General features: G+C 40.4%; 2 protein-coding genes across 5 annotated transcripts in view; one reads left to right on the plus strand and one right to left on the minus strand.

Annotated features, from left to right (window-relative positions):
* The window catches only part of LOC123000015 (protein FAM214B), a 29608-nt gene extending 16694 nt beyond the window's left edge, over positions 1 to 12914 (plus strand). For all 4 annotated transcript variants that reach the window (XM_044377458.1, XM_044377453.1, XM_044377444.1 and 1 more), the window contains 9 exons: positions 2488 to 2674; positions 2953 to 3166; positions 4134 to 5493; positions 7445 to 7503; positions 7594 to 7693; positions 9459 to 9617; positions 10655 to 10723; positions 10973 to 11178; positions 11816 to 12914. In XM_044377458.1, the coding sequence (XP_044233393.1) occupies positions 4306 to 5493; positions 7445 to 7503; positions 7594 to 7693; positions 9459 to 9617; positions 10655 to 10723; positions 10973 to 11178; positions 11816 to 11969 (1935 nt within the window). In that variant the 5' untranslated portion in view covers positions 2488 to 2674; positions 2953 to 3166; positions 4134 to 4305 and the 3' untranslated portion in view covers positions 11970 to 12914. The remainder of the gene's footprint in view (positions 1 to 2487; positions 2675 to 2952; positions 3167 to 4133; positions 5494 to 7444; positions 7504 to 7593; positions 7694 to 9458; positions 9618 to 10654; positions 10724 to 10972; positions 11179 to 11815) is intronic.
* Positions 12915 to 18984: 6070 nt separating this feature from the next.
* LOC123000042 (zinc finger protein OZF-like) lies at positions 18985 to 21406 on the minus strand. The gene is made up of 2 exons (XM_044377482.1): positions 20970 to 21406; positions 18985 to 20810 (listed from the first exon to the last, which is right to left on the minus strand). The coding sequence occupies exons 1-2, from the start codon at positions 21139 to 21141 to the stop codon at positions 19423 to 19425; spliced, it is 1560 nt and encodes a 519-aa protein (XP_044233417.1). The 5' UTR covers positions 21142 to 21406; the 3' UTR covers positions 18985 to 19422.
* Positions 21407 to 21780: the final 374 nt, after the last annotated feature.

A 21780-nucleotide genomic window follows, 5' to 3' on the forward strand; every position in this document is an offset into this window, starting at 1 on the left:
ACCGGGCAGGTGTGAATGTTTGTACAGTATTCAGAGATGCAGTAATAAGAGTTCATTAGATCTAAAGTCTTCGTTGGCACACACACTGAGCAACCTGAAGCCTTTCTTGGGGTGAAGCCAGAGTGTTTCCACTCCTCTGCCGGCTGCTGGATCAAGCCTGAAAAGGGTTGGGCTGCCTCTGCCAGGCTCCTGTATAGCTAGTTCAAAATAAGGTCAGAAATCAAGCGGGACCTAGCACAGAGCCTTTGGGTGCTCCCAGTGAGGTCTGACACAGGGAACGGCTATAAATACTCATTGCTGACTCCTCTCCTGTTATTTCCCATCCCCCACTCCCTATGTCAGCCCCTGGGACTCCACCTGCCCTCAGAGGGAGATGACAAGGGGAGGTGATCCTTTGTATTGTGTTGATTTAACTCACATTTAATCACAACTTTTGTAATTTGTCTTGGTAATACCATGACTTTGGGAAGTATAAAAAGGTAACCAGATGTCCCCGTTTGAGTGTGACAGGCTCGGTTTGACGCTAGGGTGTGCCCCACCGTGAGGAATAGCTGCAAAATAATCAAGTGCCTTGGTTTGCACAGCATTAGTCTTCCAAAAGTCTTGGCTTGGACAATAGATATATGATTAGTTTGTGACCTTGTAGACATTGTCAATGTGTTCCTCTGTTCAGAAAACAATCAGATATAACATCCATTTTTCTATAAAGCTAAAAAAGAAATCTGATTTATTTTATGTGCATCTTTGCACAAGTGAATCGACACGCCTGAGACATTGTGTCCATCTTAAGATAGTTGAACTCTATAAAAGATTGGAGGGAGGGGCAGCATGCTTTTGTAAGTGTCCACACCTAAGTTTCCCACAAGCAGCAGCACTGACTGCATAGGAACCATTTGTCATATGACTAATTACAGGTGACTCCTCCCTTTGTCCCTGTGTGATTCTTTGAGTGCGATGGTTGGAAAGCATGATTACATGATGATATGCCATTATACTGGAGTTGTATATAATCAGGTCATACTGTATATAATGGGGAGGTAGGGCTCGATCTGTTCCCTTTAATATCCCTTTGTCTGCTTCTCTCGCCTTCTTGTGTCTTCTTTGACAGATGACCCCTCCCTTCTTGTTGAAGGTGAATAATTAATTGTCCCAAATGAATGGAGAATTTTGGCTTCAGAAAAGATATGGAGCACAAATCATGCTCATATAAAGACATAAACACATATGCCAAGCAATTTAAACACCTCCTCCCATCATATTACTCATCTAGTCTGATCATTACATCACAATTTGTGGTTATATTCAACATCCTTAACAGTTCCACCTTTGGGTACATTTCAGGTGTGTTTCAATCTAGTGGAAAATACCCACGAACAACTTACTTTGTCTACATTTCCTTTTTCTCACCAGCTTTTTCTTTCCTCTTGCTTGATCTTATGCGTCATCACTTTTTCGTCATGACACAAGAAAGTGAAGTAACTGTTTGTTGTAATGTAGTTCTAAATTGTAACCAACTACATTTTTTCCTCTTTACTGAGTTACAACATATGGGTGCCAGCAAAGTGTTAGTCAGAATAGCTTGTTTGATTGTATTTAAAACTCCTCTTATTGCCAAGTTTTACATGTCAAGCTTCTGATGAGACGTGGAAGCACCTCAATCAAAGTCTTAGGCCCACAACAGAACATAGGCCTGTATCACAGTGTGTGGACATTTTGGCTGGCTGTACACACCTCATGGAGGACAGCCATTTTGTTGTGTTTGTAGATATTTTCTTGGAGGAGCATCTTTGCCGGTCTCCCCCTGCCCCCCAGCACCCTCCCTCTCTCTCTCTCCGCTTCTCTTTCTCCCTCTTTGTGGCCAAGCACAAAGGAACCGTTATCCTTGGGCTACTGGTTGTCATGGCAATGGCTCACTGTGACTTCCCCCCTCCACATTCCCAAGTTCTGGTCCAAGTGGGTCGGGAAACAGCCCACTTCTTTTGGCCTAGCCCCATTTAGCACCAGGTTAGCTTTGAAAATGTCAAATCTCTGCTCCACGAGTGGCTCCCCTCTTGTTCCATCCTCAACCCAGAGTGTTTGGGTTTTCTACTCAAAATGGGGCAGTCTGATGTGGAAAATAAAGGGGAATGATTGTGACATTTCTCCCTCAGGAGACCGGTTGGGTAGTTAATTGAGTAAAGTGGATTGATTTTTTAAAATTGATTTATCCGGTGTGTTGTTCTGAGTACAGTAATGAACTTAAATATTGACTTCCTAACTTGCCATATTTGCACACTATGTGTACCTATGGTGTACATTAGTGTATAAGTGTAAGTATGTAAGTGGAGATGTGTCTAAGGATGTATGTGTTTCGCTGTGGATTTTTTTGGCGTCATTTTTTGTGTACATTGTCTTTGTGTATCTGTGTGTTCATCTATTCTCGTAATGACTGTTACAGTAAAGTATAAGCGACTGACTAACCAATGATTTGTTTCTGTGTCTCTTCAGGGATTCTGGGTGGAATGACCCTGTCATGATGTCACAGTCATTGCGTACCCCACGCCCAGGTGATCAGGGTGGGCGTGTCTGGCTATCAGCCAATCACAGAGGGAGTCCCAACAGAGTCACTTCCGGTTCATATTTAGAAGCACTTTCTCTCAGGAGCCTCTTGCATCACTGACACTCCGCCTCTCCGGTAAGTTTTAGCCTTCAAGATGGCACTTTGATATAAGTCACTTATTAGAGACCATTCTGTCTTTAGTGTCTTTAAAAAACAAACATAATGCAATTAATGTGTCTCAACTCAATGTTTCCCAGACCAATTTGCCTGCAATTTCTCATGAATTACCCCCCAAAACTTTTCTTTTTTTCTAGAATGCATCCATGTATTAGTACAAAATTAGTAACTACTATTTTTACTATGGTGTCAGATGATTGTATTTCCTACTTAACCTCTTTATGTTTTCTCTTCAGGCCATAGTCCCTGTGTCCACCTCCTCCACTTCTGGTTCCTGTGGAGTCCTTACTGTTTGCTGATTAACTATCGTGGGATGTTGGTGTCGTTCTGTGGCAGTTGCCATGGAGATAGACGGGTTCCTTTAGTAGGCCATTTCGGACACAACTTCCAGATGTTGTGCCAGATGCAGTGTGTCCACAAGGACAGAATTAGACAAGGACAGGCACAGAGGTGAGATGCTGATCATAGATGGACTATATGACATGTTAAATTATACAAGACAAAGTAGGCTTATACTTTGCCTAAATTGTGTCCCATCAACATATAGTGTCCCATCAAGGCATTTCCAACAGTAATCATGAGGAGTCATGACTAGTGTTTAGATTTTATGTTCAATAAAATAATAAAAATACTTATTAATATGAGTAGCTGATTTACCCCATATTTTTGTGGCAATAATAATTTTAAGGCAGGAAAGGTTTACTACTGACATCCTGTTCAGATATGTCATGTCATATGCCATGACATAGTGAAGTCATGACATCATAGCCATTGTCAAGGGGTGTGTCAAAACCAACAATCAGAGGCATACCATTCCTTCGCTGTCACACTCAAGAAAGTGGAAAACAGGGAATCTGCACGCCAGCTTTAGCATTTTTTTTCCTTAAACATTGGATCTTTTTTTTCATATAGTCTGCATTTCCTCTGAGAAAGGGCGTGTCCATCAACACCTGGCTGAAGCGAGTGTCAACATCAAACATGAATGAGATGCAGGTTGCGTGAATTGACGCACTGTTTTACGATGGATATGATTAATTGCTGGATGTGACTCATGCTGTTTGAATATGGTTTCAGTTCTGTAGTCAGCCAACTGTAAAGGACAGGAAACCTGCTTACCATTAGAAAACAGTTTCTGATAAGATGCACCATTTCTATTCAAATATTCAGCTAAATTTGCCACATGCAATATAACAAAAATGCTAGTCAAGTGACCCTAAACACCCTAAATTACAGCTGTCCATAAATATTCTCATTTCATTGTTCATATTACTTTTATGGCTTAGAAAGGCACAATGCCTTCTTGTCATTTGAAATTGTTGGTGCTATTTCATGTTTCCAGTTATTCATGAGTCTTACCTTCATTAATCACTTAATCGAAATCTGTCCTAATAGTAACACTGTATTTTGTTCCTCTCAGGTGCTGTGCAGCTCAGCTTCCTGATTCACACTGTATGACGACATCACATCAGGAACCATAGGACTTCCTATTCCTGTGAAACATCTTGCTCTGCCCTCTGGCACTTGTGAGGACCTACTTGACCCTGTTGCACAAAAGTTAGTCAATACTCTTATACTCCAGCATAGAAACCATGCGACACATTCATGTGGAGTTAGCCCACAAAAAGGCTCCATTAGAGCTTCCAGCCCAGGAGGGGGACTTGCCTCCACCTACGGCTCCAACACAGGGCCTGGACCCTGGGGTCAGACCAGGGGCCCCCAGGCACTTTGGCCAGGAGGAGCTGCGACTTCAAAAGGTCTACCAGCTCTCCATTTTCTCCCAGTTGGGGGGATTTTCTACCTCCACAGAATCCCACACTGATGCCCAACAGAGGCCTGTCCGGTTGGGCGTGAAAAGGGGACTAGATGAGCCCCAGTTGACTCACAAGCGCCCCCACCTGGGGGATTCCTCAGACAGGGAGGCGTTGGAGGGAGGGGTGCTGTGTGGGCCAGCCCCAACCCCAAATGTGGGGATGGGGTTAGTGATGGGCCCTGGTGGGCCTGGTTCTGTATACTCTTGCACACAGATGGAGCACAGAGACTCTGAGGGGGGACTATCACCCAGGTCTCCACCCCTCTCCCCAAGCCACAACCCCTCCCGACGCCCAACTCAGCACAATCATGACAGGCCCATTCCCGATGTCTTTGCTCCACTCTCACCTAAATCACCCCCTATGTGTGACCCACATGGGCATCTCTGTGACCAGGGCCATTCTCTCGGAAGCTCAGTCAGGACTGAGCCACCTAATGGGGGCCGCACACCCACCTACTCACTAGGTAGCCCTGGAAATGAGAGTTGTAGTAATGGTACATCTGGAGGCCAGCCCAGCCCCCACTTATATGAAATATCCACATATGAGACTCCCAGTCCCGCCAGCCCCACCAGCCCCCCAGGCCCCTTCTCCCCCCCACACCACACAGAGCTGCAGGAACCAGGGGAGGCCACTGAATGGGAAGTTGGACTTGAATCCTCCCCACCTGAGCGAAGTGCCACCCAGGCTGCGTCCTCCTCCTCTAATGGCCTGGCCTCCTGGGAGAAGACTCCCAGCAGCAACGGCCACCGTCTATCCTCTGGAGGCCACTGGCCGGCCAAAAAGAGGCTGTTGTCCCCTAGTGACACAGGGGAGTCATGTTCAGAGGACGAGGGACCCTCCACCTCCAAGAGAAGCAGGCTGTCATTGCTGGCTTCAGGACTGGGCCCAGCCTCATGTCGCAGCACGGATGCTAAAGCTGCACCTTACTGGAACCACCTGCTGCCTTCTGCATGGGACCGGCCTAAGGTCAGCACACACACACACACACACACACACACACACACACACACACACACACACACACACACACACACACACACACACACACACACACACACATACAAGCACACATATGTTGTAATGTATTCACACATCTCTATTGTTGATAGAAAATTGCTTTGTCCAAGCTAATTTACCAAAACAGTCGGTCATCTCAACCTGTAATTCCCACTGCTATGCCAACTTATAGCTAGCATTAGTTATTCCGCAACTTGGCCGTGATAACAAGACAGTAACACCTGTAGTATTTGGTTAGCTAGTTCACAACTTGCCTTAACACACAATGTACAGTGGCGAACTGATCAATTGACACGCAAAAATTGCACAGAATGTAATCGTATTCAGTACTGTTTGTTCCAGAAATGCAATTAGCTGCTGTTAGCAAATGTTCCCCAGTAGTTACAGATGTCCAATATGACTGGAATATCTGATATGTATAGATGTAACAAAGATATTCCCATGAACTCAATACATTTTTATTAACAAAAAGTATTCAGAAAGTAAATGATAGCTGAGGAGAGCTGTATTCTCTTTTCTTTTTTCTTTTTCTCTTCTTTTTTTTGTTTTACCAGGTGATACAGTTGTTTATATTCATAATTATTGCCACTAGAAAGAAGTTGTTAAGAAGCATACATAAAAAACACAGCATGTGCACATTTGCATGTGAAATACAACACCTTTAGACAAAAACACAAAACACAGACCACAGGACAGCTAAGACTTTGCATCCAGAATAAGGAATAGCTGTTGAAAGGAAGTGCGTGATGTAAGGCATCTGTGAGCCCTGACAGTCTTGGAAAAGAAGCAGGGACATTAAAAAAAGACAAACTAAGAGAAGAGTAAAAGTGAAAGAATGAAGTGATGGCCGGCTCATTATCACGCCACGCTGGAACAGCCTGAGTAGCTCCAGAATAAAGCCCATTGAGGGAGCGTCCATTGTTCCCCCCCATGAGTGTGCTGTGGCTCTCATGCACATGCACACACATACAAATACACACATACTGGTACATGCATACACATCCATCCCGCCTAAAAATGGTTCTGGAAGTGAATTGGCCATTTCTGAACACAAGGAGGCCAGAAAGAGCTTTGAATGTGTGTGCATGTGGGTTTGTGGGATGGGGAGTGTACATGATGGTTACAATAGGGTTCACTAGATCACTAGTTAGGTGGTCATAGAGTGGTGGGATCGCACAGGTGTAGTGTATGTGTGAGGGTGTGAGGGAGAAAGAGATAGGTGTAAGAAAGACACAAGAACACAAAATAGGGACACAGAGGAAGAGATAGGAAGAGTTAAAGAAAAGGAGCGAGGTTATACTGTCACAGGTGTTGTTATTTCTGTAAATAAAAAGCGATTTAAGAGACTTAAAAAGGAGGAAGTGGATAATATTCTAAAATGCCTTCTGTGGTTTTGATTGAATGTGATGATGCAACAAAGCTAAGCTGACAAAGACCTCTGTGCTCTGTCGAGGGCCTGTGTAACCGTAATACCAATAAGCTAACAATGAGTGAAGGGTTAAGTGTGAACAAGTGGCAAGCAGGTAGCATAGGGTTGGCTAATGACAAGTCATCTGACAGTTGGGTGGCCTTTACGATGAGCGGCAGCGTGGAAATGGGGAATGTTTATGCGAGTGACGCAACATCTAATAGTCAGTGGCCAGTAAGTAAGAGGACACCTGAAATACTCAATTACACATTCAAATTACTCTCACAGGAACACAGAAACACAAATACATACATTTATTCTTTAGTTGAGTGTGTACAGAGAAGTTTATTTTTTAACATTTTAGTAGTTTTTTTTAACATTTATTGTTTTCTTAATGGATGTTTGTGAATAGACAAGTGAGGACATATCAATCAGGATTTTAATTGAGATGTATGAATTCATAATTTACTTTTTTTCCCTCTCTGCGATCAGACTGCCACAGACTGCACGAGATCAGGGAGGCGACTAAAAAGTGGGCTACGTCTGAAAAGGTGAGTGCTGCATCACATTTTTCGAGTTATAAGTCAAAATCAATGTAATCTTAATCACTAACCATGGGTCTGCTTTGTGTTCATATTCAGTCGGCAGCTGCGCAGCGGCAGACACACAGACAGCGGGCGTGCCACACGATCCAGTTGGCCCTCATCTTCCATCAGCAGATCACTACTGGGCAACTTTGAGGTAAAAAAAACATCTTTTTTTAATAACTCCAGGAGGCACAAGTGACTGCAGGTCAAAGATAGTGCCAGATTCAGTACTGTGCAAAAGTTTTACGCGCTTAAAGTATAGTGAGAATGCTTACAAAAATATTGCTATAAATTGTTTTAATTTATCAATTAACTTCTTACAAAGTTGAGTAAAAAGCAGAAACCTAAATGAAATCAAAATTTGCTGTGAGTATCTTTGCCTTTAAAACAGCAGCAGTTCTCCTCGGTACAGTCCTCGGTTTAACTCGGTTTTCATGGTAACTTGCAGGTAGGTTGTTGTAGCCATCCTGGAGAAAGAATGTTCTTCTGTGGATTTATTATTTAGGCCATCTCAGGTACTTCTTTATGTAATCCCAGACTGACTCCATGATGTTGAGATCAGGGCTCTGTGGGGGCCATATCATACCATCTGTTGCAGGACTCATTCTTCTTGTCGCTAAAAATAGTTCTTTATGTCTCTAGCTGTATGCTTGGGATCATTGTCATGTCATGAATAAATTTGGGACCTATCAGACACCTCCCTGATGGTATTGCATAATGGCTAAGAATCTAAACATCTAGGGTGCCTAAAACTTTTGCACAGTACTGTACAAACCCAAACTTTAACCAGTGTAAACCCTTTGCAGTTGCAGTGTAAATTCTGCTTATGAAGCATAAGATCACCTTTAAGTCGTTCTTTAGAAAATCTTAAATAAAATTTTGTGTAATTATCAGAACAATTTTCAAATTGTCAGAAAAGCTGAAAATTGGGATTTTACCATTTTTTTTTATTCAGTATTGTGCAGGATGTGGAAAAAATAAACACAAAAAAGCTTATTTATTGCTACTTCAATAAAATAAAAGAATATTCATAATATCACAATTAATGTGGGTTATAACAATAAAAAATAAATTATAAAGGAGATTAAAGGGAAACTCTACTGATTTTCCAAGAAGAAAAGTGTGTGCTATAAAAAAGTCATTATTTCCTGTTCTGCTGCATCAAATTTAATCCATCATGAGTATGACAGTGTTATAGGAGTGCAGTGCTAAATTGGTGGAGTAATTTATAAAGTGTTTATTCAAACATTCTCTGAAGGACTTTAAGGAATAGTAAGTAATTTTAACCATTTTAATCAACAATTTTGTGATAGTTTGCATAATGTACAGAACTTGCTGTCATTGTATCTACACTCAATATATCTGAGTGCCAGTAATAAGGACATAGTGGTTTGAGTTCCTCCCAGTCCCAGTGCTGGGACTAGCTGTTTTTGTCACTGTTGTAGAGCCTCGCCCAGGATTTTGAGGACTACCATAAAATCTAGAGAAAATAAACGAGTTCCAAAATCACATCGTAAACATGTCTAGCATACTTGCTTTACTTGTTATTGTAGCTAACGCACAAATTTCAAGAGGGGGAATGCTGATATAAAGGCAATAAAGTTAAATGAAACTGGTAACAATGTAATAATGTTTGTCAGTCCACTCGTTGAAGCTTTAACACATCACTACATTGGCTTGCAGTATTGTTGGCCAACAGATGCATATTTTATATTTATGTTCAACACAGCTCTGGGTTTAATTAAAATAAATAAATCAAATATGGATCTTTAGATTACACATTTAAAAGCAGAGCGTTCTTCTGTTAGATCAGCCAAACTGACTCCAAATTGCAGCAGTAAACCCTGCCCCTGGTGAACCCTGATGACAGTTTTTAAAAGGCTTGTGTTTACGACTCTGTACTCTCTCTCGTCTCTCAGGAGTCCATACTGAAGGGACGCTTCTCCCCGTCAGGCCGGATCGAAGGCTTCACGGCGGAGATCGGTGCCAGCGGCTCGTATTGCCCACAGCATGTCACCCTGCCTGTGCAGGTTACGTACTACGACATCTCAGAGCACAGCGCACCCTCACCCTTCCTGGTTAGTCTGTGTGTGTGTGTGTGTGTCTGCTTGATTTATGTACGTTTGTTTGTGAGTGTAAGCACACCATGTCACGATAAAACAAACAAAAAACCACCACTGTATTTTGCACATCAGGTTATTTTGTTTGCTAGTATGAAAATGATGCATTTATTGAAAGAAAAAGAAAAGAAAATTAGAGATCAGAACAACTATGCAGAACAATAATAAATATAAAACTGGCTTCAACAAGGTTGATGTTGGCTTGCCTCTGCATAACCAGATGTAAAAAACATGTGGCATGCTTTTGCTTTCATGCAAATATTGTCCCACATTTATTCATATCAGCATTGAATACTATATATTTATTAAATACAGTACCAGTCAAAAGTTTGGAGACACCTTCTCATTCAAGTGAATGGGAAGGTGTATCTAAACTTTTGGCTGGTACTGTATATAATCATATAACATAAGAATAACAAAATAAGTGAGGACCAGCCTTTAGTCTTACTAACAATGCTGTTGATATGAAAATCTAACTGTGTCTCCTGTTATTCTGGACCATTTGGAAACCAGCTGTTTTCACTTTTCTGAGATCCATGCCTCATGTTGCCTTTGAGTTGTGCATAAAAGTGGTGATTGTCAGGCCTCTTTCAATTCAGCTCTTTGAACTGCTAAATTGGCATTTAATATAAAACGACTCCCTGTGTAGCTGCCTTTGTAACTACAGCATGATGCAGTTATGTTGGAGTTAGTCCGCAATCATTTATGGCTTTTGTTTTTTTTTGTGTGTGTGTGTTTAGTGTTTTTCATGATGAATTGGTTTTACAGGCAGAACCTAAACAGATGTGTTTCATTAGTTGGTCAAATGGGAAATGAAAATTACTATTGTAATTCTTTGACCCCACTATCTTCCCTAAGAAGTTTAATTTGAGTACATTTAATCCAGAACGAGTTTTGAGTCCACAGCTATTAAAATGTGCCGAACAATAAGAGTTATTTACCGTTCCGGTGATTAAGGATGTTTAATCAGTGACGTGGCTCTCTCTCTCTCACAGGGGGTGATATCCCTTGAGCCTCTTGGAAAGAAAGGATACAGCATACCCAAAGCAGGGACCATTCAAGTGGTAAGTTTGTCTTATTTCACCGCATCCTCACCTCATTCTTTGCTCAGGAAAAGGTTAGGCTGCCGATAAACATTTCACAGATATCTCATACGCAATATTTTAATGTAGTAACATGGAACATTTTGATAGTCTTCATACAATGGAGATGTATTTTATTGATGTACCATACTCTCTTCCATTTGAGCTAAAATCATTGCTGTCTTATTTTTCCAATTTGAAATGCTGATTTGCCCTGATGTTTGTCCTCAGACCTTATTTAATCCCAACAAAACTGTGGTGAAGATGTTCCTGGTGACCTACAACTTTGGTGACATGCCCGTCAATCACATGACTTTCCTGCGCCACCGTATCTTCCTGGTGCCTGTAGAGGAGGGGGTTGAGGGGAAGGGCGAGGCGTCTCCAGGGAGCGGAGTGCTAGACAGGAAGAAGATTCTCTGCTACCTGATACATCTCAGGTATGGCTGAGGTTTTAAGTGTACCTGACTTGGTTTTAAAATTCTGATTTATTAGCCTGTGTTGTGACTACCATAAAATGGACACATCAACACAAAAGACACAAAATGATATAATTAATATTATGTTGTTATACACCTGTAATGAAATACTATATATATATTCATTAAATACTTGGAAGCTATTTTTGTGCATTTGCAGTTATTTTCCATAATTTAAGGAATATTTTGATTTCATTTGTTTTCATATTGAGAGTTCAATTAGCGTGAGGCTACATCCAGCAGCCAGTTAGCTTAGCTTAGTATAAATACTGGGCTAAATGGGTTAAACAGTTAGCCTGGCTCTGACACTGCGTCTTGCTAAGAAAAAGTCTTGCACATAACCCCCATACACAGAGGGTGGAAGGCAGTTTTTTTTACCTTTGGATGGAGCCAGGCTAGTTGTTTCCCCCTATTAGATAAGCTGATGGATATGACATTGGCATTGACCACCTCATCTAACTCTTGACAAGAAGGCAAATAAGCTTAATTCTCAAAAAGTTCAACTGTTCCTTTACGGCTTTTTCTTTTTTAGCTTGTTTGAATACCTTCAACATTTTTTTGTGTTTTGCTAACAGATTTTCTTTTGGTTCTGATTCAGATTCCAGAGCTCCAAATCTGGGAAGATCTACTTGCACAACGATATCCGGCTGCTATTCTCCCGCAAATCCATCGAAGTGGACACAGGGATCCCTTATGAGCTGAAATCTTTCACCGAGGTGCCAAGAAACCCTAAATACTCCCCCCGTGTGTGACCCCAGCTTGACCCTTTGACCCCCCCCCCTCGAACACCAACGCAGCCCCTCCTGTGCTTCCTAAAGAGGAGGGAGGGAAACAGACAGACTGCTAGAATGATGGACACAAAACTTGATAAGACTTGATGAGACACGCCACATGCACACAAGACACACGTGCACATATGATACAGTGTTGGTCAAAAGTCCCACTTTAAGACATTTTATCCTGCATAAAACAGTCAAACAGTCAAAACAAATTGGCGAAAAAAAATTGTCTCGCAACCAAACATGGCATTCCTTGTACCTTCCATTCACAGAAAATGAAAATATAAGAATATTTAATATTAGTGTAGAAGCAGGCCAGCATGCACGCAATCAAAAGCAGGACTTTTACAATACTTTTATCTGTACAAAGAAATGCACAAACACTGACACACACACAAGACCGAAAACAGACTGACAAGACTCAACGCACAGCACATACTACATGTGTCACTGCTGAAACACTTCTGGTGGCGACTCTTTGAGTTCAGTGTTAACATGCATGCCTTGTGACTTAAACACCTGAGTTTTCCTCTAGTGCTGTATCACACTGTCCTTCACTCTGCCTGCAGCTCCAACCATCATCCCGAAACCAATAATTATAACTCCACAACTTTGGATTTGACAAAGAAAAAAAGCCACAAACAGTTCACACATGCTTGATTGTGGGGTGAATATGATGATTATCCCCCTCTATATCCTTCACACACCAGCGGAGAGGAGATAAGCAGAGACACAAACACTAGTGAAAGTGATCAGCCATTTTGATCGGATGTCTTATCAGTTGACAGACATAATAAAACCCACACCGATATGATCTGACTAAACTCAGGACATCTGTCGAAGAATAAATTTATCTTCTAACCATTTCTCTCATCATGGTACAGACCACTGTGTACAGTTCAAGCCAGGAGGGTCGTACCATGTCATGAAAAAACAGGGGAATCCAGTTCATTTTATGTAGCCAGACTGAGGGACACTGTGCTGTTTTCTTTTCTTTTTTTTTTTTTTTTAATTTTCTTTTTTTTTTTTTAGATTCTGTTCAGAACAGTCTGATGTTTGAGCAGAAAATGAAAAAAAAATAAAAATAAACAAGCTGTAGTATTTTTAATTTATGTTTTCGCAAATGTCTTAATAAGCAATATGCTGCACAAAGTAGAGTGTGTTTTTCAGCCGGACGACCTTTCTCTCTGGAGGGGTGGGGGGGTGGGATGGGGGAGCAGAGAATTGAGAGTGAGGGAAGAAATGGGGTGGGGGGTAGGGAGGAGGGGAGGGACGATGGGGGAGGGAAGGGTGGTGGGGTATTTAATATGTTTGGGGACAAAAGTCTATGTATATTTAAAAGAATAAACTTTGCGACTGGCAAGTAGAACCTGTTTGTTGTTGTTTTTGATCAACAGCCTCTCTGGAAATCTTTTCGCTGTGTCATCACTGTCACTTTGCCTTTTGGCTGTTGCCTCAACAGGATATATTTGGGGAAAAATGTAAACATCCACTCTTCCTGGTTGTCAGATTTCTCTTACTTACTCATTGATTAACTTGTGGTTTAAGATCAGGTGGGGTAAATTAACCAATTGCAAGTATTTTGCACTTTTTGATTTGGTCTTTTCTCTACTGACACTGTTCTGAGTATGCTGTAACATCAATAATTCACTTTCACCTCAGTAACAGTTACTTGGGAGGAAAGTCAGTTTAAGTTTTGAATCACTTGTCCCCTGAAAGGCAATCTGAGACGGCTACTGAAAAGATTGTCACAACATTGGAATTTGAGAGCAATTTGAGGTCATATTCATATTAAAATGATCATGATGCTGCATTGGACCTTTTAATGATGACAATGTAACTATTTTCTTAAAAACAGAACAGTTTTCAAAATGAAGTATCTAATTAAAAAGTATAGGCTATTCTAAGCACGGTGTTGTATTTCTCTTTCCACCCCTGCTTGATATAGACCAGTGTACGTATAACAGTACAGTATTTTAGTTCCACTATGTAACATCTCAGAATTATCTACACTTAACCGGCACTCAGAAGCCACATCAATAGCAGGAACAATGCACAAAGACTATCACTGTAATGTTCTATCATGCTGACATAAGTTGTTTATTTACAGCTTTTCCAATTTTGTGTGTGTGTGTGTGTATGTGTGCTGGAGAAAGCAAATAATAGACATAATGTCTGGCATATTGTCTAGAAATAGATCCAGAGTTCTGACACAGTTTCTCACATGGAAGCACCAGCTGACTAGTGCTCATAATAGGAAGCCTGAGAACAGAGATTTACAGTTTGATTTCCTCTCTTGCAGAGTGTTTAAAAATCTGCATGAGAGGAAATAACAGGGAAATGTTCTTCTCTCACCAGTCACCTTCTAAGTATCCTTGAGTTCATCAGCACTTATCCCTACAGACTTTTACTGCACCACCGAAACAGAGGCTAAGAACAGAAAGACTTCAGTTGTTCTGGGCACCTCTGCAAATTTTCATGTCAAACTGCATGAATGTCAAATATGCTGTTACTGAAAAAAGGTCCATGCTCTGTAAATATTCCCTTGCTAAAAAAAGATTTCAAAATACTAAGGGAACGTCTATATATAACGCATTAACAAAACAGCCAGTCTTTCCTGCAATGCACTAATGGCAAAAGAATCTGCTGCCATTAAAAACAGCCATTTGTTCAGATTCAGCAGCAGCTCTCAGAGGTTTGTCATCAAGGCAAATACACATGTGTAGAAATACACATTATGCTCATATGATTACAAAGGATAAGTATAGAAGTGCAGTTTTGTTTGGTCCCTGCTCATATGGGTGTTAAAGGAAATGAATAAGCCGATAAATTGGCAAAAAAGGCTCTTAAAATATATGACAACAAAGTGATAAAAGTAGTTTATGGTAGGGGAGAAGTAAAATCTTTAATTAGAACAGCCATAATTAATGCCTGGCAGAAGTAATGGGATACAGACAATAAAGTGAGACATTGTTATAATATGCAGAAGTCAATTCATGTTGAACAGTTTAAAGGAGGATATTGTTACTGCAGAGGGGAGGTAATCATTATACGATTAAGGTTTTGGCATGCAGGTTTTCATTCCACATTGTATTTAATGAGGAAAAGTAAATCAAAGGGAGACATTAAGAAATATGGTACATGAGACAGGGCAGGAATGGAGTTTAACATCCCTACTAGGCACAGGACAGGACTTCAGGGAAATCAGAAGGGGATTGATAGGTTATATAATACGGACAGGATTAGGAAATAGGGTATAATTTATTTATTTATTTGTGTTTTGTTTTTTTCTATAGACCAATCAGTATTCAGATAATCTAATGCCATGAATCTACACACAACAATACATTCAGTAGGAGGTGGTATGCACCTTTAAAGTTGGAGGAAGAAGAAGACAACAAGGAAGAAGAAGAAGAAGAAGAAATTTTTTTTAGACAATTTCCATATGCAAGCATCATGGCTTTGAAATCTTCACAATATACCAATTAGGGAGGTGCAGAGAGTCCAGCATTTGTATTTGTATCTGTATTTGTTTGGTGCATGTCAAAAAGATAGAAAATTACAACTCAAAACAGACAAGAGATTGAAATAATATTAAATATAACAAAAAGAAAACAATAATAACTTACAGGGTTAGGGCTTTTTGAGCTGAGCTGAGCAGAACTGAAGCCCTAAAAGTCACATGACTTTTAGGGCTTTTATGTAAGAAAGAAACTACACTTAACTTAGAAAATACACTTAACTTAGGTTTCACTTTCACATACTTCGATTTGTGTATATAAAACTTTTCAAGAATAAGAATATTATTAACCAGAATAGTTGGATAGATAAGATAGACTTTATTAATCCCAAAGGGAATTTAAACTGTTACAGCAGCCACCAAATTATATACAATAACTAAATAAACTAACTGACATATAATTAGATAAATAATAATAGATAATATAATTACATTAACTAAAAATAGAGTAGAGACTAGAGATATAACCATAACTATAATGTACCATTTGCTAGGTATACACTGCTCATTGATGTTAATATGTTATTGCACATTGTACATTAGTGAAGTCAGATGCAGGTAAGGTTAATGATTGTCCATGGATGTTAGAATTGAGTGTACATTGATACTTGAATACTGTCAGTGGAGTCCCAACTCCCAACACAGAGGAGAGTCATTGTACAGATTGATGGCAGTTGGCAGGAATGACTTCCTGTAGCGTTCTTTGTCACAGCAGAGCTGAAGAAGTCTCTGACTGCTCCACTGATAGACCAGTAGGTCATGGAGGGGATGCTAGATGTTCTCCATGATGTTTAACAGTTTGTGCAGCATCCTCCTCTTATCTTATCCTAAACCCATAACCATGTCCTTGGTCTTGACCGCATCAAATCCTAAAACTATGAGCAAATTATGTGAGGTCTTTGTTAGGCCATTGGCTCTTTAACAAACAACACATAATTTTTTGTGTTGTTTGTGTTTTGAGTGTTCCTTTAGTTATAGTGATGAACTACACAGGTCTATACTGTAGGTCAACATGTAAAGCTGCTATCTTTTACTCTGGTTGGCATGCTGCCTTAAATCAAGGTGTTTCCAGTGCAGAAAAAGACATAACTATGCTAATTAACTCAAAAACACAGCTGTGAAATAAAGAAATATTACAATTCTTTGTGTAATGAATATCAAAAACTGCACAAAATGGATAAATTCAAGTGCAAGTAGTGGGCGACGTGGCCATTACATGCAGGTGCAGCTGGGCATGTTCTGCACAGGGCGGACAGTGTTGAAGCTTGTCATCCGGACCCCATTCCAGTCAGCCTTGATGCAAATGATGATGCAAATTTCTGTGCTGAAATTGTGCACGGGCTAAAGGCTTTCCATTTAAAATATATGCTGCCCCATACTGAAAATTAATTTCAGGCAGGCAGGTTGTCATTGAGTGATAGGTACATGCAGCTTTGTGAAAGCTACATCCAAAGCTGCCATTCATTTCTGCTCTCTATTTCACTCTCTCTCCCTAATGCAAGTACCAATGCAAGGCCCTACGCTATCTGCACCACTGGAGAGCTGAAAGGAATTAACAGGTCTAAGCAATTTAACAGTAATTTCATCTTCACTCATGTGTGAATGCTAGCTGGGTGCTGGTAGTGACAAAATAACTATAGAAAAGGAGAAAATACTGAACACTCAGTACATCATAGAGAAGGATTTAATGTCCATGTTGCCTTTGACCACCACTTTGATGTTGGTACTTTACTTTTCTGTAGTTATTTTACAACTACCAGCACCAAACTAGGACACTGGTGTGTGTTGATTTTTCTTTCAACTGATAACTCGAACATTCACACATGAATGAAGATGAAATTACTGTCACTGCTGTTGTTTTTTAACCCCTTTTCTAATGCTTGACTTAGGCTAGTTATTTGTATTCCGTGAGTTTAAAAAAAGTGATTTCATTGTTGGATGCTGTTGAAACGGGTTATCTGTTGTCAATTAACTTTGTTACAATTTAACATTTTATTTATACATATCTTGTATGTCTTTTGTAAATAACAATTAAACACATTTTACCCAACATATAAGGTGTTCAGCCACTGAATAAAGGGCAGCAAGTGACGAGCCAGTATGGAGCAGAGAGAGAGCTTCTGTCCTAAGCAGAGTCTTGTAGAGATGTTCTGCACAAGGTGTTCCCTGGTCAGCAGTGATGGGCAAAGGCATCAGGGGGAGACTTGAACTGTAGCTACAATCACCAATTGTACAGTCCTCCCACTGGGTCCCAACATCTAGTAAATACATTGTATTTATTTTACAATATGTAGCCTATAAACATATATAACAATTTCCCCACTGTAGACTACTGTAAATGAGACATTTTCATTAATTATCAAAATATCCACAATGATGACAAGTGGCAAACAATCTTATCTATACTTTGCTACATTATATGGTCATTATTAGCCTATATTTGGCTCTTTTTGTTAAATTATTGCTTTGTGTGGGTCTGATGGCGTTCACATTTTAATATTGTTGATATTAAACCTAGGTTCACTGCTATTGAATTGTTGTTTTTTGCTGAGCTAAGCAGTGGTGCTTCAGCGCCTCCTACTGGTGACATATGGTTATAGCACACCTGTCAAATGGCTTTTTACTTTTACTGTACATTTTGTCTTGTGTTAGCGCAAATGAGGGAGGAGAAGATGCCATTTTAAGGATTTTAATGTGGTTATTATACTTTTTCGTGTGGAAAAACCATATCAGACACACGTGTTGTTCCAAGCAGAGTATTTTATATGTCTTAATACATGTCTGGAGGGGATCTTTAAATAATTGTTAGCTGCTTCTACATAAGCAAAGGTTGGTGTACAGATGTGACTGTGTTAAGGAGAATATGCCCTCCTCACTTAGGGACTCTTTTCAGCAAATGTAAACCATTTTATTCAGTCCGTGTGCACAGTACAGCCCACCTCAGGCCTGTGTTGGTGAGGTAACTTCCGTGAAACCTTTAACATCCAGACTCCCTCCTGATTATTTTGGGGGATTTTAACAGAGCAAACCTTAGCCATGAACTGCCAAATACACAAGAAGAGGGAATTTGATGCTAAAAAGACTGTATGTAAATGTAAATTTTGACTTACGCAAAGATTTGCAGGATGCCTCATAGATAACTTCTATGTAAGTTCTTGTTTAACGTCAAACAAAGACTTATATTGTTGTGAATGTACATTTATGAAATTTGACACCACCATCGACCATCAACATGACACGATCACTTGTGAATGAGAGAGAGAGTGGGAGAGAAACAGAACGCATATTAAGATTATTTTTGTCGTACTTCACTCTTATTAGAGAGCTGACCACAGTAAGTGACAGGAAATATCAGGACAGTGGGATGAATAATGGCACCGTGCACTTGATGTGAAAGATTGTTGTAAGATCAGGGAGATTACTGTTGCTAACAGTAACATAGTCTGATGAATCAAATAAAGACTCTGCTCAGTTGTCACTTCCTGTTTTATAGCATACAGTGGAGAAGAGAATCATGCAGCACGTAAATACACAACAGTCTCCAGGGAGGAAGTTAAAACAGCAGGAAATGGAAGAAAATCAGTAAAAACATTGCAAGAACAATGCGTACAGTCCTTAAAAATACATTTCTCCCACATGAGCAACACAGTAATATGATGTAAAAAAAAATACAAGTTCAGTTTAACAAAACATGAAGTCATTGTTGACAGCAAACTCTTCTTTTTAGACAAAGATGTTGTGGCTTCTTTTTTTTTTTAATGGAAAATACTTGCTTGTGGGCTCCTCTCATGCTTCAAGTCAGAAAGAAAATGGCCTCTAATTGTTGTGGATCTTCCTTTTCAGTGTTGACAAATCCTTTTCCACAGGTGTTGCAAAGATATGGTTTCTGAAATCTCTCCCCAATGTTTAGCAAGAATATGGCTTCTCACCCGTGTGTATTCTCATATGAGATTTCAATGTCGATGTCTGACTGAATCTTTTCCCACAGGTGTCACAAGAGTACGGCTTCTCACCCGTGTGGGTTCTTATGTGGACCACCAATACATCTTTAGATCTGAAATCTCTCCCACATATTTTGCAAGGATACGGCCTTTCATCTGTATGTATTCTTTTATGTTTTATCAAGTTTGACGAGTTGCAAAACCCTTTCCCGCAGGTGTTACAAAGGTACGGCTTCTCACCTGTGTGTATTCTTTTGTGCTGTATCACGTTTGACGGGTGATAAAACCTTTTACCGCAGATGTTACAGGAGTACGGCCTCTCACCTGTGTGGGTTCTCATGTGGACCCTCAATCCGCTCTTATATCTGAAATTTCTACCACATGTTTTGCAAGAATATGGCCTCTCATCTGTGTGGACTGCTAAATGTGCGTTCAATGCTGATGTCAGACAGAACGCTTTCCCACAGGTGTTGCAAAGATAAGGCTTCTCACCTGTGTGGACTGCCATATGAGTTTTCAATCCTGACATTTTACTAAATCTTTTCCCACAGGTGTCGCAAGAATGTGGCTTCTCACCTGTATGTAATCTTTTGTGCCTTATCAAGTTTGACGACTGGCCGAACCTTCTCCCGCAGGTGTTGCAAATGTATGGCTTCTCACCTGTGTGGGTTCTCATGTGGGCCATCAATCCGCTATTACATCTGAAATCTTTCCCACATGTCTGGCAAGAATATGGCTTTTCACCTGTGTGGATTGTTAAATGAGCGTTCAATGCTGATGTCGAACAGAAACTTTTCTCACAGGTGTCACATTTTAAAGATTGTTTCCTTGTATAAGAGTCACTGTGAATCTTCAGCATGGTGGACTTGTCTTCACAGTCAGTGTGACTTTTGCCTTTGTGGTGACTGGTCTGTGCTTTTGGCTCTGCATTTCTAGTTGATCCTGAGTCTCGTTTGCCTCCTTTGTGATCTTGGCTCTCAGCTACATGAAAGTTGTGAGAGAGGAGTTGGTCATCACAGTTTGGTTCTGGTACCACAAAGCTTTTATCTGACATGCTGACAAAATGCTCTTTCTCTGCTGCACTCTGAGTTTCATCAGGACTCAAGTCTAATGTCTGGTCTTCACTGTTGTCACTTTCCTCACAAGTAGGAGTCAACATAAAGGTTTCAGTCTCCTGCTTCAGCACCAGCTGCTCTCCCTCCAGACTGGTGCAGAGTTCCTCCTGTTCCTCTTTAATCTGTGGAGGCTCTGGGTCCTCTTGGTCCACACTGGAGTTCCTCTCCTGGTCACAGAACTGCTGGTCACTGAGAACCTCCTCCTCCTCCTCCTTACAGACATGTTGCTGTGGGAGCTCTGAAGGGACAAAGGTCACAAGAAGTAGGTTACTACTAATATGATGATAGAAAAACGAAGATCTGAGCAAATATATGCAATTCTACATTCAATCCATTGAGATCTCATTTGAGTCAAAATCCTCTTTTTGTTTTTAGAGACCACCAAGACTTTACAGACCTATTATGTGTAAATCCATTTCAGATTTCCAAGCGATATCCAGCAGTCTGCGCTGACGATCGATCTCTTCCTCATACTCGACGATAGTTTTTTGAAAAACTCCAAATATTTCTTCAGCAGCAGCAGTTAGTCGCTCATTGATTAACTCTCTAAAACAGTGAATTGAAGACATTTTTGCTTTACTACAAGTAAGATGTCTCACTGTCGCACTGATAGACTTCTCCCAGCTAAGTCAACACACCCTGCAGCTAAAGCGACTAGCTCCTGTGTTGTTTACTTCCGCTGGATGTTACACTCATAAGTTCCGACCACAGGTGTGTGTGTTCATGGTTCCGACATTAGAAAAATGTGTTCTTGTATTTGTTCTTATAACGTTGTTCTTATAATTATTATTTGTGGCAGTTGGCCCAGCTGTTTGTAGTTAAACAACCTCTTATTCTTCTTCGTTTTAATGGCGAATTGCAACCGAGCGGAACATTACTGCCACCTACTGTTGTATTACAAAGAATTCACACAGATAAGGAGCCGTATTTTTGCAAAACACTTTGTGGTGACTTGACTTGACAGCCTTCTTCACCATGTGTGGTAAAAGATTCTGTCATGTGTCTGAATTGAAAAAGCATAAGAGTCCACACGAGCAAGTAGCTTTGTATTTTTGAAACAGAGAGGACTCAGTTGTGGTGGTTCATGGACAAAACACAGAGGAACACATAATTGAAAAACCACATAATTGCAGCACCAGTGGGAAAACAAATAAAAAAAGAAAACAATCCATAAAAAGAACAATCAAGCTGAAACTGCTGTGGGCAAG

The sequence above is a fragment of the Thunnus albacares genome, chromosome 2, assembly GCF_914725855.1.
Source record: "Thunnus albacares chromosome 2, fThuAlb1.1, whole genome shotgun sequence".
NCBI lineage: Eukaryota > Metazoa > Chordata > Actinopteri > Scombriformes > Scombridae > Thunnus > Thunnus albacares.

Coding starts and splice junctions, on each gene's coding strand:
- LOC123000042 (XM_044377482.1), bottom strand. CDS start 21,141: ATGTCTTCAATTCACTGTTTTAGAGAGTTAATCAATGAGCGACTAACT. Junction 20,811..20,969: donor AATGGATTTACACATAATAG/GTCTGTAAAGTC, acceptor TTGTCCCTTCAG/AGCTCCCACAGCAACATGTC.